The sequence below is a fragment of the Carlito syrichta genome, unplaced genomic scaffold (genome assembly GCF_000164805.1).
Source record: "Carlito syrichta isolate Samal-C Ts95f unplaced genomic scaffold, Tarsius_syrichta-2.0.1 Scaffold306659, whole genome shotgun sequence".
NCBI lineage: Eukaryota > Metazoa > Chordata > Mammalia > Primates > Tarsiidae > Carlito > Carlito syrichta.
In genome coordinates, this window is record NW_007250755.1 from 394,655 (window position 1) to 412,372 (window position 17,718).

A 17,718-nucleotide genomic window follows, 5' to 3' on the forward strand; every position below is an offset into this window, starting at 1 on the left:
ACGCCCGGCTGATTTTTGATTTATTGTAGACATGAGGTCTCGCCAAGTTGCCCAGGCGGGTCTCGAACCTGCAGGCTACTACTTTGATCCTCTTCTCCTCCACCGGCTCCTGAGCAACTCACCCAGGCTCAGGACTTTCATACCATCTACACTCTAACAACTCCTGAAGGGCATCTTCACCCCAGTCCTACGTCTCCACTCGGCCATCTTGCAGGACTCAGACACAGAGATCAACTCCTGCTGTCTCCCTCGCCCCAAATAGACACCGCCCATAGCGATCCCCGTCTCCGTCAGCGGTGGCTACGTCTTTCTAGTGGTTCAGGCCAAAGCCTTCCCACGCCCGAAATCTAACTAGCTGACACATCTGGAAGTTAACTACATTTCAGCAGCCCTCTGCTTCTAGCCCAATTCAAACTGCCATCATACTCACAACCTAAATGTCAGATCTTGTCCCTCCTTTGCTCTTTTTTTTCAGTGGGAGTCTCACTCTGTCGCCCAGACTGGAGAGCAGTGGCCGCTCCCGGCCACCGCAGCCTCGACCCGCTTGGGCTCCAGCGATCCTTCCACCTCAGCCTTCCGAGTAACTGGAACTACAGGCAGGCGCTACCACGCCCGGCTCATTTTGATTTATTGTAGAGATGAGGTCTCGCCAAGTTGCCCAGGCGGGTCTTGAACCTGCGGGCTCAGGCAATCCACTCACCTCGGCCTCCCAAGGCGCAGGATTACAGGCTGAGTCACCAAGCCCGGCTTCCTCCTCTGCTCTTAATTAAGCGTGCTATGGCTCCCTATCTCACTCAGAGGAAAAGCTCCCGTTTTTAAGGCGCACGCTGATGGCCTCTCCTGGTATCCTCTCTCATCTGTCACCCTTCCCCGTTGTTCACATCACTCCAGTCATGCTGGCTTCCCTCCTGTTCCTTGAGTCACCAGTTATGATCATGTCTCAGGCCCTTTGCACGAGCTGCTGTGACTTCCTCCGCCAGATAACTGCTTCACAACAATCTTGCTTTCTTCAAGTGTTTACTTACCTCTTATCTTCTCCAAGAGGCCTATCTTTGCCTGTCTATTTATCTCTGCAATTTGCTCCCCGCTAAGCCTAACCCTCTTGATTCTATCTACCCTGGTTTTTTTTCTTCTTTTTTCTCTAAGCTGCTCATTTTCTAGCACACTATATGGTTTTCTTATTTATTACGTTCCTTGTTTAATTGTCTGTCTCCTGTTGAAACGTCAGCCCCTGAGGGCAGGAATCTTTGTCTGTTTGATCACAGATATATCCTAGAATAGTATCCGTCAAACAGTAGACAATACATATTTGCTGAACAAACAAATGGATGAATCTGGTTTTTACAAATAATGTTTTGGATGAACATAGAAAGCGCTATGTGTTCCTGTGATTTTCGCAAAGGCTGTAGCTCACTGGGGAGGAGGGAGACCCTGCTTCTCTCAGAGAGAGAGAGACCGGGACCAGCTCCACAGGGGGTCATTTTCCTTTCCTGGGCAGCACGTGCCCTGCTAGGGGGTCTAGGGACCCCAGCAGCAGCTGTTGAAGAGCAGTCAAGGAAGACAAGACACACATTTCCGTTCTGATTCGTTTTCATCTCATCCTTTTAACTTTCCACTCACATGTTATTTGACCTCCACAAGTATATTAGTGCAGTGGGACATGCATACAATTTATCAACAAACAAACATATTGGAGGCACATCATGACAAAATTTCAAGACCGCTGACCTACAAAACCATGAACACCTTGGCAGGCTTGGGAGCACCTGGCGGTCTTGTAGCGACTGCACAAATAAATAGACCACAGGAAGGACGGGGCCGGTCCTGCCCAAACCAGCCCAGTGGTGAACTAGCCAGACAACAGGGTGGTGGACCAGAATGTCCTCTCCTGAGTCCGTCCAGGAAGTGCCCGGGTTTTGGAGGCTTTGCTAGGGCAGACCTGAGAACTCTCCCAGGGAGTCTCTGGCCTCCAGCAGCAGACCCTTCCTTCCCTCAGGGCTCCCCCCAGCCCGTCTCCTGGTGCCCTCAGCCACGCCCGAACAGTGGCTGCCCCCCCAGCTTGCAGGCAGGGCTGGCTCACCTTCTCGTAGTAGCGGATCTCATAGTCCAGGATGATGCCATTGGGCTGCTCTGGCTGTGGCCATGACAAGGTAATGCTTCTCATCGTGGCACTGACCTGGTGCATGATGGGAACAGTGGAGGGGGCTGCGGAGAGAGGAAGAGACAGGGTGGCTTGAGCAGAAGTGCGATCGCAGGTGAAGCGCCATCCTGCAGGGGTCGTAGGGAGAGAACCCGCACCGGATTTAAAACTCTGCCCTTTCTTTCTTCTCAGCTGAGCTAGAGCTGCAGAAGTTTCTGGGTGTTTTGCAGAACGAAATGGAGGTTGAAAAACAGAGAAGAGGAAAGGCGATGGCTGGGGAAAGGAGAGCATGTGTGAGCAGGGACTGGAATGCATGTGTTGTTTTCGTGATCAGGGAGGAGAGAGGCTTGATCAAAACAAGAGGTGACTGGAGGAAGCCAGCGAAAGGACAGAAGGGAAAAAGGAGAAATGGACTTTTTTGGGCAGAAGGTGTTCCTGGAAGGACCCTCAGTCTTGCAGTCATGGGCTGAGCTATCGCAGACAAGAGCCTTGGAGCAAGAAATGACAGAGACAGAGAACTGGGCAGCACAGAGTTACTCTGCAATAGAAAGGAACATTCTAGCAAGCATCTCTTTCTGATACTGCATGTAAGATTTTACTGGACTTCAAAAGGAAAAGAAGAGACAAGAACATAAGCCAGCAGAGGTACGGTCAGGGTCTTCCAAACGAGGACATTTGCGACAAGGAGTCCACAAATATAAATGAAGAAACGATATGCAAGCCAAACATCTGGAAACAGGATAATAAGCCCCAAACCTGTAAAGTTGATTCAGAAATCTCTACTTGGAAATAATATTATTTACTCCCCAATTCAACAGTTTCTATGCGGTGTAAGTTACAGGAAAACAGTCTGGAAATAATAAATGAGGGTTGTCTTTCCAGGACAAGAGGCAGGTAATGGATGAGGTTTCAATCTGCACTCTGCTCTTGGGGCTGTTCCGTTTAGTCCCGGCACTTCTGCCGTGATGAAGGTCATTTCCTTGCTCAAACTCCACTTTACGAGGGCTTCTCTGGGGACCGTGGCTGAGTGACATTTACTATCCTCCATTTCAGTTAACAGATTCCCCTCTAAGACCTGGAATTACAGAGCACAGCTACGGAGTCCCCAGGGGTCTGCTACCTGCTCCCCTACTCGTTGGACTCACAGTGAGCACCTACTATGCGTGGCCCCCGAGGGAAGAGGACACATGTCACTTGCTCTGAAGATGCTTTTTGCCCCGGGGACTCATAAGGAGTGAGAAGTGTTATGATGTGGGCTTAGAATCAGAGCCTATTCCCTGGGATTCTGAAGGCCGGTCTGCACAGTTCCCATTAGTGACCTTGTGGTGGCCGGAAGAATGTGACGCTCAGAGTTCAGACTCCTTGGGGAATAACTGACTAATGTCCCAGTTGCCGCACACTGAATCCATTGCCGTGTCCACACAGAGGCTCTGGCTCCCACAGGCCACTCCTGGAGCTGCAGGGATGTGACAGTACACCCGTTCCTGCAAGATAAGGGACTCCTGTGATGGCAACTTCCCCTCGGTGTGGCCGTCTAAGACTCTTCCTGCCTGAGGTTGCTTCCTTCCCTCGTGCCTTCACAGGGATCAGACCTTCGCTCTCTGATGGCTCTCCCAGACTCTCCTGGCTCCCATCCCACTTCCCCAAGAAGCCTCTTGCACATGTCATCCCATCTTGGTGTCTGCTTCCTGGAGGGTCTGACCCTTCCTGCAATTTCCTTGTCAAGAATCTGCCCAGCTTCTGCTGTGCCCTCAGGGATGGGAGGGTCCCCGCTTCCAGGAGCTGCCACTGGATACTGGAGAAACTCTCTTACCAATTCACAAGTCTTCTTAGATCTGAAAGTCATCTTCTTCCCGCTGCCTCAGTTCTGCCCACTAAAGTAAGACAAGATGCTCTCCTACAGAATGGTTTTTCGGATAGGTGCAGAAACTAGTTAGATCTTCCTTGAGTAATTTATTCCTGCTGAAAAGAACGGTCAGATACTACAAATGTGTCTCCCATGATCACAACATGCCACCCAATGCAGCTCTTTTCCAAAAGAAGCCCTAAACTTCCTTTAGGCATGAAAATACATTTTTCTTCCGACTCTTTCAGTAGCAAAAATGGGAGTAAAGCTAATATCTGCCATGGTCTATGGAGTGTGTGTCTATTAATATGACCATTAGCCTTTGGATCCAACATGTGTCCCAGCTGCTCAATTCTGAAATTATAGACCAAGATAGCCTTCCAGTTCTTCATGCTATGCTCTCCGTCTTTGATCTGTACAGTCGACTTCTGGCTTTGACAATGGGCATTTACATGTATCCCTATGCCTTTCTGGTGTTAAATTCGACCTATTAATCTAGTCTATTGCAATCATTTTGGATCCTGATTCAGTCATCAAACGAATTTTCTCTTCCTCCCAACTTGTTGGTATGTACGGTCCAGGTTAATTAACTAATTAAACAAACACTTACTGAGCTCCTGCTGTGTGTCAGCCACCATTTTAGGTGCTAGCACTACCATGATGAACAAAACATGTCTGGTCCTCATAGAGCTGACTTTCTCATGGAGGGATTCGGAGACTAGATGCAATACATAATCGCAAAGTAATGTTAAGAGACGGTAAGTAGCTGGGCTTGGTGGCTCAGCCTGTAATCCCGCGCCCTTGGGAGGCTGAAGTGAGTGGATTGCCTGAGCCCGCAGGTGTGTGATCCACCCGGGCAACTTGGCGAGACCTCATCTCTACAATGTATCAAAAATTAGCCGGGTGTGGTAGTGCACGCCTGTACTTCCAGCTACTCGGAAGGCTGAGGCGGAAGGATCGCCGGAGCCCAGCAGGTCGAGGTTGCGGTGGCTGGGGGCGGCCACTGCACTCCAGTCTGGGCGACGGAATGAGACTCCAACTCAAAGAAAAAAAAAAAAGAGAGACAGTAAGTACCATGAGAACAAAATGGAGCAGGGAGAAGGGCTACAGGATGCCACAGGCGGGAGTTGTATGACCAGGGAAGGCATGCCAGAGAAGCAGACGCAGGGACAGGGCTGGAAAAGGGCAGGGGGAAAGCCATGTGGATACTTGAGGCAGGGCAATTGGGAGAGGGCGGCCAGGGCAAAGGGTCTGATCTGGGAGTGTCAGGGAGCCAGTGTGACCCGAGCAGAGAGGAGGCACAGAGTGCACGTCCTAAGGGACAGCAGAGGAACTCTGGTTTCTTTTCTGAATGTCATGGCGAGCCATGGCAGGTTCCCACCAAAGCAGCAACTGCATGTGAGGGACATCACACTCTGCTGCGTTGCAGATGGGATGCACAGGCACACAAAAGTGGAGAAACCTATCGCCGCATTGTTGCAATGACCTAGCTGTAGACACGGGTTGCTTGGACCAGGCTCAGAGCAGTGGAGCGGGTCAGATTCCGGATATATTTAGAACATCTCCATGGATGTGAAAACTACAGCACAATAAAAAATGACTGCAAGGTATTTGGCCTAAACAACTGGAAGAATGGGGCTGCCATCAACTGAGGTCAGGGTTGACATTAGGAGAAGCAGTTTGGGAGAAAAGACCAGGTATTCGGCTTTGGACCTGTTGGGTTTGAGATGCCCAAGGTGTCCCAGAGTTGATGCCGACCAGCAGGCGGACGTATCAGGTCCAGACTAGAGACATGCATGTGGGGTCATCAGTATGTCAAAGATATTGAAAGCAGTGGAATGGACAGAGATCATCGGGAGAATGAGTAGAAGAAAAAACAAAACATATTCCAGGATTCAGGACATGAGGAAAGAAACAGCAAAGAGGCCTGATAAAAAGGCCAGTGACATAGAAGCAAAACCAGGAGACTGTGATCGCCTGGAAACCAAGTGGAAGTAAGTGTTCCCAGGAGGGCTATGAAGTCAGGCAAAGCAAAGCTAAGGACTGAGCCCTGGCTTGGGCAACAGGGGGGATGGGTGGCAAAGTAGACAGTGTGTGATTATCAGTCTCAGAATCCACATGCATGGGGCAGCGTCATGGGGGGAGGGAGGACGGGTCACGGAAGGTAAGCCAGCTTCTGGAGTCCGTCCAGATCATCTGGGGATCCCCACGGGTCCACCAAGCCAGGGTGAAGGAATGGCTCCTGGTAACTCCTTCCTTACAGTGCACCTCTCAGGCTACCCTTGCAGACTTCTGTAGAGGCACAGTTCACACGCTGTTCATCATGTCAGTGCCAGGCAGGTTTTGAGGATGCCTCTGTCTTGAGAGCTGTGCCATCATGCATGAAACACTGGCACAATTCGTGCCAAGGATTTTGCTGGGTGTGGTTCGTCTCCTTGCCCCCACCCTCTGGAAAGCTCTCATTAAAATCTCAATGTATTTGCCAACACTGTTCCAGGCCTGTTCTCAATACCGGGAGAGAGGGACAAGGAAGACAGTCACAGCCCTGCCCTGAAGGTCCCTGGAGTCTAGTTGGGTCAAATCATCAAGAGGCAACCACGGGGCAGGATGATCCAGAAGCCACCAACAGCCAACACCTGTGGAGCGACGGCAGAAGGCAAGGGCCGCCCCCACAGTCTGCCTCCATGGACCTGGAGGAGCTGCTGGGGTGAAGTCGTCCCTGCCTGTATTTCCCAGTCTCATGGCAAGGGCACGATGGCCACAGGCCCGTGACGATGGCCTCCTCCCATGCAGGTCCTGCGACTGACCTGACACTGCATTGCAATGGGATTTAGCACATGGAAGAAACAGGAAAGCATTTCTTCTCCTCCCTGATAATCAGGGGCAGCTTGTGTTCAGTGTTCTGCCATCGGCGATCACACACAGTGATAAATTTGGTTTTTCGCCCTCCAAGGGCAAACGCCACCTCTCGATCTGTTGTTTTATGTGCTGTGAAACTCTCAAGAAAACACAGAAAATAATAAAAATGGGCTCTGGGATTCACTCAAACATCAACTTCTTCTAGCAAAACTAGGGCAGATTAAAGAGGGATGGGAAGATTGAAGCTGCCCCCATGACCCCCAAATACAGTGTTTCCTATAGGAAGTCCTGGCCTGTCGTCTCTTTTCCCATAATCCTCCAGTGAAGGGATAGTTTCCTTGAATGCTTGAAAGAATCTCTCTTTTGCAGGCACACACAAAGCGAGTGGGTACATTAAACATTCTACCATGAGAAGGAAATGAAAACAAAGAGTTCACAAGATTGTTCAGGCTTCGCAAGGGAAGACATACGCACCCTTCTCGATAAAGGTGGGAAGAGAGAATGAGTGGAGGGGTACTTTGGGAAGAGGGCGCTGGAGACCAGTAAAGATGAGTTTGGCCTCCAGAGGTGGTGCCCAGTCAACCCAAACAGAATCCTAAGTGCCCTACGCCCTTCTTGGCAAAATAAAGAGAGGGCTGGGGCGCACCAGGGAGGGCAGGGAGCAAGGAAGAGTGTCCTGTCAGGCACCGAGGAAAAATCAGCTAGGGGTCAAACAGACTCAGAGCTGAGTGTCCAAGAACAGACTACAGCCAATAAGATGAGGACTTCAGCTGAAACAGACATAAAATTCATTGGTCAAGAGGCTCATGGATGGAGAAAGAAACAAAGGCTGGCTGAGTAAGTGCGTTGTCTCTGTTTCTGCCAATGGAGACTTTGGGGAGGGCTTACTCCCAGACTGCTTTTGAAGCAGACAGATCCAAGATAGTATATCACACACAGCCGAAGAAGAGCACAGAATGTTCTTGCCTGAACTGACAAACAAGACGTGGATAAATTGCTGGGACAGGATGGCTCCGGCTGCAAGTTGTGAAAGAACTCACAAATGATAAGGGACAAGTGTCGGCCCAAACTGGTCATGGGTCACTGCCAGGGGCATCGAGGAGGGGGTTGGGTCCAGCAGACCAGCAGACCAGCAGAAAGGTCTCCGTCTGCCTGAAGGGCTTCGAAGGAAAATGTGGGGCCCACAGTTCCATAAGACTCAGGCTGAATCTGCTTATTTTATTTTATTTTATTTTTTTGAGTTGGAGTCTCTGTCAGTCAAGCTGGAGTGCAGTGGCACGTTCATGGCCACCACAGCCTCAACCTATTGGGCTCAGGCGATCCTTCCACTTCAACCTACCAAGTAGGTGGAACTACAGGCATGCACCACCACACCCAGCTAATTTTTTGATTAAATGTAGAGATGAGGTCTCGCCAAGTTGCCCAAGCTGGTCTCGAACCCATGGGCTCAGGCAATCCTCTTATCTCAGCCTCCCAAAGTACTGGGATTATAGGGGTGAGCCACCGTGCCCGGCCTGGATCTTCTATCTTAAAGGTGAATAACCCCCAGTCTGGAACAGCCCTGTGTATGGAGGCCTATCATATCATGGACCCTTTCATTTAGCTAGAGACTCGGTCATGCACCAAGTTTTCTACTTGCTCATTGTATTTTACCTTATTCCACAGAGGCATCTTCCTCCAACGATTAGGCATCACAAAAAAATTTAAAAATTTAAACAAAACAAAAACAAAAAACAATTCAGCATCTCAGATTCCAAAACCGCGAGAGCGAATGGATGCTTATATCCAAGACAATTAGAGAAGTTCAAATGCATGCCTTTGCCTATTAGAAATTAATTCATCATCTCTCAATTGATTTTTGTATCAAAAAAATTCTTCCAACAGTTTTAACCATAACCCATTTAGAAATCTAATAAATGACATAACAGTTTACTATGTTAAACTACTTAAGGCATCAAAACTATTTGTAAGCCATTTTTAAAGAATAATAATAGCACATGCATCCCAAATTAAGTTGGCCTACTGGAGTAAAATGTTCCAAGAGGTAATAAAATTATGAAACGTAGATTTCAGAGGTCAGCACATCTTATCTAAAATGGAAGGCGGCACTGCATCTGCTGGTAGGCGTCATGCCATGGCCAGTCTTGCTTGAGACCCTCTCTCACCAGCTCTAGGGAAATACCAGTCACAACTGAGTTTCTTTTACCCTAGCTCAGATGCGGTCTCAAGCAAATCTCTTGGGAGATAAATGCTCTCTCCAGTTAGAGGAGCTTTCATATCTAGAATTCTCAAGGAGACCTATGGAAGGGGTGCCCATCTGCCCCCCCTCACGATAACTCTCGGTGACCAGGGTGGAGTGGCTTTCACTGGCCCTTCTGTATGACATGCAGAGTCCTCACAGAAATCGCCCCACCCCCCAGAGTGATGCCACTGTCCCAGCTTGCACACTGTGCATCCAGGTTCAGTAGCCACTTTCACCTTCATGGGCACTGCTTTTTCTAGGACAAGTACCCATCAGTTGGGGGATGTTTGGGCTGTTTCTACATTTTGGCTATGAACAAATAACGCTTCTATGGATATCATGCATGCGTTTTTGCATGGACCTAGGCCAGCATTTCTCTTGGGGATGCACTTAGGATTGGAGCTACTGGATGGCATGGTAACACTAACCGCCCCTATCCTCTCCAGAATGGCATTTCCTGGCCAAGTCATCCTTGGACCGACCACTCTCAATCTATACCACAGACTAGAGCTGAGAGAGAAGCTGAGATAAGGAGCCCAGGGCCCACCCAGAGCAGCGGGAGTTGGCAAAAACAAAGGAGGATTGTGGTCAGGGCCTCGCAGGCACTACGGAGAGATGTGGGTTCCTATTCCGGTTCCACCATCTGTTTATTGTGTGATCTTGGCTTAAGGTTCATCCAAGGCCTTGACATTCTGAGACCACAAATTCTTCAACTGTAAAGCAGGGATGCTAACCCTTATGTTATAAACTCCCTAGATGTTCTGAAGATGTGCCCTGTGTGGTCTAGAGCTCCTTCCAGCCAGATCTCACCTGCCAGACCAGGGACCTGGCAACCGCTCCTTCCAGGTCCACTGCTGCTCACCCATGCCAGTTGGTGGCTGGGCACCAGTCCCCAAGGTAAGTGGGAACGGGGGGATCCAGTGACAGCCTCGGGTGTTTATTTGACAACTGTCTTTAAGAAAATGAGTAAATCATCAACCAAGTCCTGGTGGAGGTGGTGGGCATGAAAGGGCTTGGAGGAAGGGAGAGCCAGCGAACGCTGGGCTCCTGAGGCTAGAGTGATGATGCTAGGTGAACTAGGGAGTGAACGGTGGGGTTCCTTGTCCCTTGGGATGTGAAGGTGCAGTTCAATCCCGGGCGTCACTGAGGCCACTGCCTTTCCATGGTTCTTGTCCTTACATCTTCTCCTTATATCTCATGTACTTACCGTCCCAACTGTCTTGTCCACCTCCGGCCTCTTCACATCAAACTACCCTGGAGCCAGAGAAATTGTTCTGCCGCTCTGTTTTGCCTGTGTTATCTGATACTCAACAACCTCCAACGGCCCCCCGCTGGAAAAAGTCCTAGTTCCCTCTGCAACGCCTAGCACTGCAGCAGCTTCTGACAGCTCCAGCTGTCTCCCCCAGTCGCTCTCGGGGCTTGCTGGTCTCATCTAACCGCTCTACTCACCACATCTCAGAAGAGCCCCACTGCTGAAATCTGTCCACAAGGCTAACCCCGGTGGCCGCCTTGCGTCATGACACTGCTGGCCTTTGAAGGCACAGTGAGAGAGTCACACCCTGCCCTGGCCTAGCCCTGACAGGCCCCGCCCACCAGAGTACTCCTTCTGCTCTCTGGGGTGCCCAGGGACCCAGGGCACTGTGATCTGACTTTCTGGGTGCTCTCCTCTGCTCGCCATCACTGGAATACACTCTGGAGAAGGAATCCCGTTTCTAATCTCTTCCACGGTGCTAACAGATGTTCAACAAAACTTTATTCCTACTGCAGTGATGGTGGGCTCTTCTCTGAAGACCTCAAAAGCAAAAGGGTTTTGAAAATCACATCGTTGTACCAAACATGGATGTCGGCCTTTGATGGAGAATGGGGCGGGAGGGGGAGACAGGGTGGTGCTTCCGCGAGGTTCATGTCGGGAAGAGTTCAGGGCAGGACTGAATCTGGCAGTCCCGAGGCCCTGGAGACAGAGTGCGGCAACATGCTGGAGACGGAGAAGCTGGCCCAGCCCTGGCTCACCGGGATGCTCCCGCTGAAATGTTACCCTAACATTGGAGGTGTTCTAACATTCTGGCATCCTTTCTCCAAACAAAAGCTTCCCTGCAGCATAAAGTGTGAAACAGAACAACTCAGAGCTGTTCTGGGTGAGTCAGAGGTGGGGGCCCCACGTTCTGAAGCCTGTGCACTTCCTGCTTCCCTGACCCAGACGCAAAAGGTGTACAGAGAGATCCAGAAAATGCTGAACGGTCTCCAGAAGTCCCCTTGAGGCTTCAGATTACATTCTGTGAATTCCTAGAAGGTACAGGTGACGGAGTCAGGAGTGAGGCGATGGAGTGGCAGAACGGAACCAAACTGCATTTAAATATCAGCCAATGATTGCAGGCCCACCGCTATCAATGACAAAGAGGAGTGGTGAACACGGATGAACCATCTCCTCTGATGTTTCTATTCTAGGAGGGAACCTTGCAGAGAAGGTTCAGCTTAGAAAACTGGTTTTCCCTCTGTCCACGAAAACTCATTTCATTGCCCAGATATGCTTGGATTTTACATCAGAAAGCCTGACTCATTAAATATGTTTTAGTGCAATAAAACTTCTGGTCAAATTAGATTAAACAAATGAGCAATTAGTATGGAGACTGGGTATAAAAGCAGAATTAATTACTTTCCTCATTGTTTTCCCCTATTGTGGACAATGGCTTCTTGTCTGCTTTTACTCTGGGCTTTGCCTTGAGATGACCCTGACATTCCCTCCCTACCCTGGAGTCACCTAGAGACAGAGGACTCCCTTGGTGAAGTCTCCATTTTATGTTGTAGGATATTGGCTGAGTCTCCTTATAGGGAGCTGCTCTGGGAATATGAGTTTATGGCAAAGGCCCTCATTTCTGACATTACCTTTGATGTGTGTGCATGGGAATCTTGATTGGGATTGTGCACCTGACCTGGAGAGTTCTCAAAATATGATCCCTGGTCAGCATCACCTGGGCACTGGTATGAAATGCAGAGTTTTAGCCCTGCCCTAGACTCAATGAAGCAAAAATAATGGGGGTCAGCCTGGTAATCAGTGCTTTAACCAATCTTTTGCATGAGTCTGATGCATGCTCAAGTTTGAGAACTGCTTGTCTGGAATTCTAGGAGTCAAAACATGAAATGTCAAGAGGACTCTGAGGCTGTTCCCTTTGTGTCAACTCTTACGATTCATGAATTCAAGCACGGACACCAGAGAGAGAAGTGATTTCTCCAAGTCCCCAGCAAGTGAGTGCAGGGCCAGAAACGGAGACCGGGTCGGGCCCTCTCTCCTCCCCTCCACACACACGCTCAGCGTTTCCCAAGCCCCTTGAGAATACTGGGCATGGGAGAGCGGGGACAGTCAGGGTCACATCACTCATGGATGGGCGCTGCCTTCCAGGACTCCTTATGCCCTCGAGGAGATCAGAAGTCCCCATCTAAGGCGGGGACTTGTGCCTGGGGAGGAGGCAGGCCTGCCATGCGGTCCTGGGGGCACCTCTGCCTCCTGACTCACCCGGCCTGGCATTTTCCATGGCTCCTCCTCCTTGAGGGGGGACCCTGAAGGTGCCTCAGGAGATGGCCATTTACCGTGGAAACTACAGAAAACCTGAACTCTGTGACCCCGTGGTCGTGGGAGGCTGTGGGGGGCGGGTGCTCGTCAGGAGATGCCTGTCCTAGGCAGGCGTCCCGGGTGCTGTGATGGCTGCAGAGGACACAGCCATTGGGACTCACACGTCAGCGGGGACAGCACACTAGGGGGATTCCTGGGGGATTGTCAGCCCTTCCCAGGCGTGGGACAAGAGAGGGCACATTGGCTTTGGTCTGATGAAAGGCAATTACTCCAAACACTGGCTGTGGCCATGGGGGGGGCACAAGAAATATCCCACGGCAGGCTGAGTGCCTCGTGGTCCCCTGGCTGTCACCCAAGCCCACTCAGCAGAGCCCCCACTGCAGCTGAGGTACCCGCTGCCACCACCCCAGGGTTGACCTCACTGCCACCCAGGCTGGGCAAGCTGAACCTGCAGTTACGGCCACGATCCCCCTCCAGGCCTGCAGGTCTAAGTCTTCTGGCCTGCCCAGGCAGGATTTCATCTTGCCCAAGCCCTATCTGCACATTGGCAGCCCCCTGAGGGTCTGGGCCTCTTTTCCCTTGATTCATCACCCTTCACCCTGTCCCCCCACTGAGCAGACCTGGGCGCTGGGCCACCCAAAGTGGCTGCTCACAAATCAGGGACTCCCCAACATCCATCACCTCCTCAGAGCACTCCCTCCATTCCCGTATTATGGAAGAGAAACCCTCCCCTTAGGACATATCTGTGCTGTGGCCCTCTTGGCTGGGGTCAGTTGATGATCTTGTGCATGGCACACCTCAACATCAGGAAGTGGGTTGCTCCCCGTCACCTCTAGGGCACCGTCACACATCACCTCCCGCACCCTCTGTAAAGCTGCCATTTGGCTGGACCACTGCTTCCCAAACCTGGGGATGACCATGCGCCTCCTCCCACCATCACTCCCTCCACTCCTTGAAGACTTGGCCTTCTGTCTTTGTCCTCCGCGCTCCCCTGAGCCTTGCCCTCCTGGGAATGGCTTCCATGTCCGCTTGAATAAGAGACTCCCAGTTCCCCGACCTCCACGACTTCCATGTCTCCCCGCTCCCACGGTGCACTTGGACCCTGCCTCACTTGAAGTTACTCCATTTCTAAAACGACAAATGGAAGTGTTCTGCTTCCTCACCATAGCCTCGGGTGGGCCCAGAGTCGCCCTCGTTGGCCTCATCTGGCCTTCTTGACCTTACTTCCAGCCGCGCCTCAGACCTCTCGTCTACTCATACTCCTCATCATCCAGATCAGCATCTCTCTCTGCTGTCACACAATCAACAGCATTCCCCATCCCCTTGGGCAGGGGGTGCCCCTATATTTTCAGAGCATATGATTGTCAGAGAGAGATCCGTGGTTCACTTTCCATGGGGTTGGTCATCTAGCAGTTACACACTGCTGAGAAAGCCACACAAGAGGGCACGGGTGTGGTTCTCTAGATATGTGAGCACCAGCCTCCAACAGGCTCTCAGCACATTCCGGAAACCCTGCATTTCTCTGGTGAGTTCCATCTCCTACTCTCTGCACTAGCACTGCCAAGCCTCTTCCGATCTCCTCAAAACTTCAGTCCCAATCTTTCCCCTTCACTCTTGGCAACCAACCTTACCTTCCACCTTCCAAAGAAAACAGAAGCCTGAATATCCAGCTGCAGAAAGGAGAACCGACTTGAGTCCTTGGAATCTCCACAGATCACACGCATGCAGGACTGAGTGCATCCTCCCTCGACGCCCTCCCCGAACACTCCTGGAAGCCCCTGGGATGTCTCCTACGTCCTTGCAAACCGTTCTCTCATTCTCCTGCTTTGCTGTCTAGTTCTCTCTGTCAGCGGCCGGAGAGACCCCTCAAGGCATGCTGCTCATTCGCCAGGGGGTCAAGCCCTTCCTGAGGACCTGCGGCACTGTGGGAACACAGTTCCTCAGGCCTCCAAGCTCAGCCCACTCCGAGAGCCTCCCTCCCTGTGGCACTGCGTCACTGAGCCTCAAGGCCATCTGAGCCAAAGTTCACACCCATCCCTCACACAAAGCTACCTTCCTCATCCTCTCAGCTTCCTCCTCGCCGACCTCCCGCCTCCACCCAGCCCCTACACACCCATCGCCTTACAAGCGTCCCTCCCCACACACAAGCCCCTGGGAGTTTCTACAGGGCAGATGCGCTTACAGGGGCATGTCTGGATACTTGTTCCCCTAAGTCCTTCTGGATGGAGAAAGCATTTGTTCTGCCAAGAAAGAGAGCGGGAGGGAGGGCGGAAGGAAGGAAGGAAGGATGGAAGGAAGGAAATACATAGACACACTTTAAAATCCCAGGCCTCAATTGGGTAGCTAAGGTTTTCGGCAGTCTGGCTCTCAGAAGGAAACTGATCCCAGGCCTGGGGCACTGGCCAACCGTCTCACTCATACTGGAACATATCTGCGGTCCAGTGTTGCCTTTATTTACCCAGAACATTCAATGCGCTTTTCCCCCCATCTTCCACATTCGCTCATGAGAAGATGTTAATTTTCTGAAATTAAACACTTAGCTTGATTACTGTTTTGTTAATTGCTGCATTCAGAAACCCCTGGTGCTCCTGCCTGTTTAACATGGATGGTACTGTGAAAATGACAGGCGTGGGGCTGGCATGCAGGGGGACAGACAGCAGTGCTGGGATGCCGGCCCAACCACCCCCCTGCACCCGTGCAGGCAGCCAAGTCCCTGCCAGAAGGGCAAGGGGGAGGCAGGCCAGGTCATGGAAGAGTGGCTCACGCAGGGCCACAACTTGGGGTGTGGCGCACACAGGGAGCCCCAGGTCTCACCAACGTCTGGGAGAATTTAGGGGCTTTGCTCCCATCACAGTCCCCCTCCCAAAGGCACCTGACAAAGAAGAGACCACAGAGAGAGCCAAAGCTCCACAATTCGCTGATTCCTGAGTTAAGTTCGAAAAAGACTGAGGCATTCACTCATTCACGAATTTATTTAATCATAATTCATTCATTCGATGAACATGTGTTGATTGCTTTCTATGTTTCAGGCGCCCAGCTAGATACCTAGATAGATACAACCATTGGTCAGCGCAATACGGGAATTCTCTACTGGGAATTAGAGTGACCTCATGGAGTTGACGCTGGGAGTGGCCACAGGAGTGTGGAGTGGACAGATCACCTGGAGTTCTCCTCCCCCGTATCCTCTGTGCCACAAGGTGAACAGCAATTATCCCATAATTCAACTGGTGTTCCCTCTGTAAGGAGGGTGACAATGGTGTCATGTAGACTCTGAACAGGAAGAGGAGTTTCCTACAGTCTTACGGCCGGCAGCCCCACTGCCATTTCCCAACCTGCGACTTGAAGTGCCTGGCCCAAGATGGAAGGCACAAGATGAGTCAACTGAGCAAATAATTGGTCCCCGGGGCTTGGGCGCTCTTGGCCATCCTAGCAGGGCGAGGGTGATCTTGGCTGTTCTGGAGCTGTCAACAGCAGCACCCGTCGCTGCTCAGGACCTGGAGTGGAGAAGTCCCACATCCAGCCACGGTGTGACCCATAGGGAGTTCCAGTGGTTCAGTTAGTGAACAACAAAATATCCCACCCAACACATTGTGGCTGTCCAGTCTACCACCACAAGCTGAAGCACTCTCTGACAACAGTGTGTGGGTACATCCTACCTTTTGGAACGTGAGAATTGGTACCAGGATGAAGGGTGTCACCCAGAGCCTGGCGGAGAGGCCGGCAGCCCCTCGAGTCGTTTCCTGGCTCAGGTACCTACTCACGGTATGACTTTTCTGGGCCTCTGATCCCGACATAGGGAGGGCTGTGGATAAGAATGTGAGCTGCACCGAGACCCAGACGGCTGTGTGTTCCATTTGCTGCTGTGTTCCCGCCATCTAAAGCAGTATACAGGAGGTAGAAGGCCCCCAGAAACATCTGCTGAGGAAAAGAATGAATGGGAACCCCTAAAAGGCAGGTTCCCTGAGTCGGTCCTTGGTAAACAGTCACAAAGGATGTGTTAAGTGATTGAATACACTTTCAAAGTGAACATGCTCGCAACACCCAAACCCAACCCTCTGCGTGTGGTTGAGTCTCTCTGTGTTTCTTGGAGTGGGATCAGGACTTGTAGTATCATCCTAAGTCTCATCCTCTACGTCTTCCTTCTAGGACTGACAGAGGAGGGAGATATCTGGTTATCTGGCTGACCTGGGAGGGATCTTAAGATATCACTCGTGGGCCACCAGGACCCATTCTGATCCCCACAACTGTGTCCGATGCTTACATACTAATTTTCATCTGTGGGGACCAAAGGCATCTGACAGATATTTATCAAGGCTCTCTGTGCCTGGCATTGTGAAGTCCCTCCCTCGTGAAGCGAGTGGTAGGTGAGAAAGTCTGATACATCACACAGTTTGCCATCGGGTAAAGAAGCAAAGGTAACTGAGGGTGAGGGCTGCCATACTGGTCAGGGACAGTGCTGCCTGCCAACCCTCTAAACCCAACAGACTACATGTCATGGTTTACAAGTGGCCAGGGCCTTTCGGAAGCCACTTGGAAGTTCCTTCTCAATGCCAGAGCTTAAGAAACAATAGAAACAGCCTTCCTAAAATCAACAATGAGAAGAAAGCAATGAAATGAACTATCAAATTGAATTAAGAACAGTGAAAATTTTATTTACTTAGGCTTTTTTTCTAGCTTTTCTTTATTAAGTTCGATGAAAGTTTTCTTTAATTCATTCCAGTCTTTCTATAGTTCTCACTCAATCTCTTCTCTGCAAATTTTGTCTGCTAATTTCCAGTGAGAACAGCCCTTAAAAATGAACTGGTTTCAGCATATGGATCTTAACACTCCACATTTTTACAGGCAGCAGTGTAATATTGTTTTAATATTTAATTTTGAGATTTACATAATATCTTTCCTCCAAAGAGCTCAATATATTGCAATATCATAAAATTCCTTTTCATATTCAAAGATTATTCTTTATGCATGCAAATACTATATTTAACCAAGGAATAATGCAAATTAGGTGGTGTAGTCTGAGGAATTGATGGGCTAGGTAATTCTCTTGTAGGAAAAGTAGTGTA

The 17,718-nt window shown here is 50.6% G+C and overlaps 1 protein-coding gene across 1 annotated transcript in view; it reads right to left on the minus strand.

Moving 5' to 3' along the window:
• The window catches only part of EPHB1 (EPH receptor B1), a 311,624-nt gene that overhangs the window by 95,553 nt on the left and 198,353 nt on the right, over positions 1 to 17,718 (minus strand). The window contains exon 5 of the mRNA XM_021715103.1: positions 2,081 to 2,205. Within this exon, the coding sequence (XP_021570778.1) occupies positions 2,081 to 2,205 (125 nt within the window). The remainder of the gene's footprint in view (positions 1 to 2,080; positions 2,206 to 17,718) is intronic.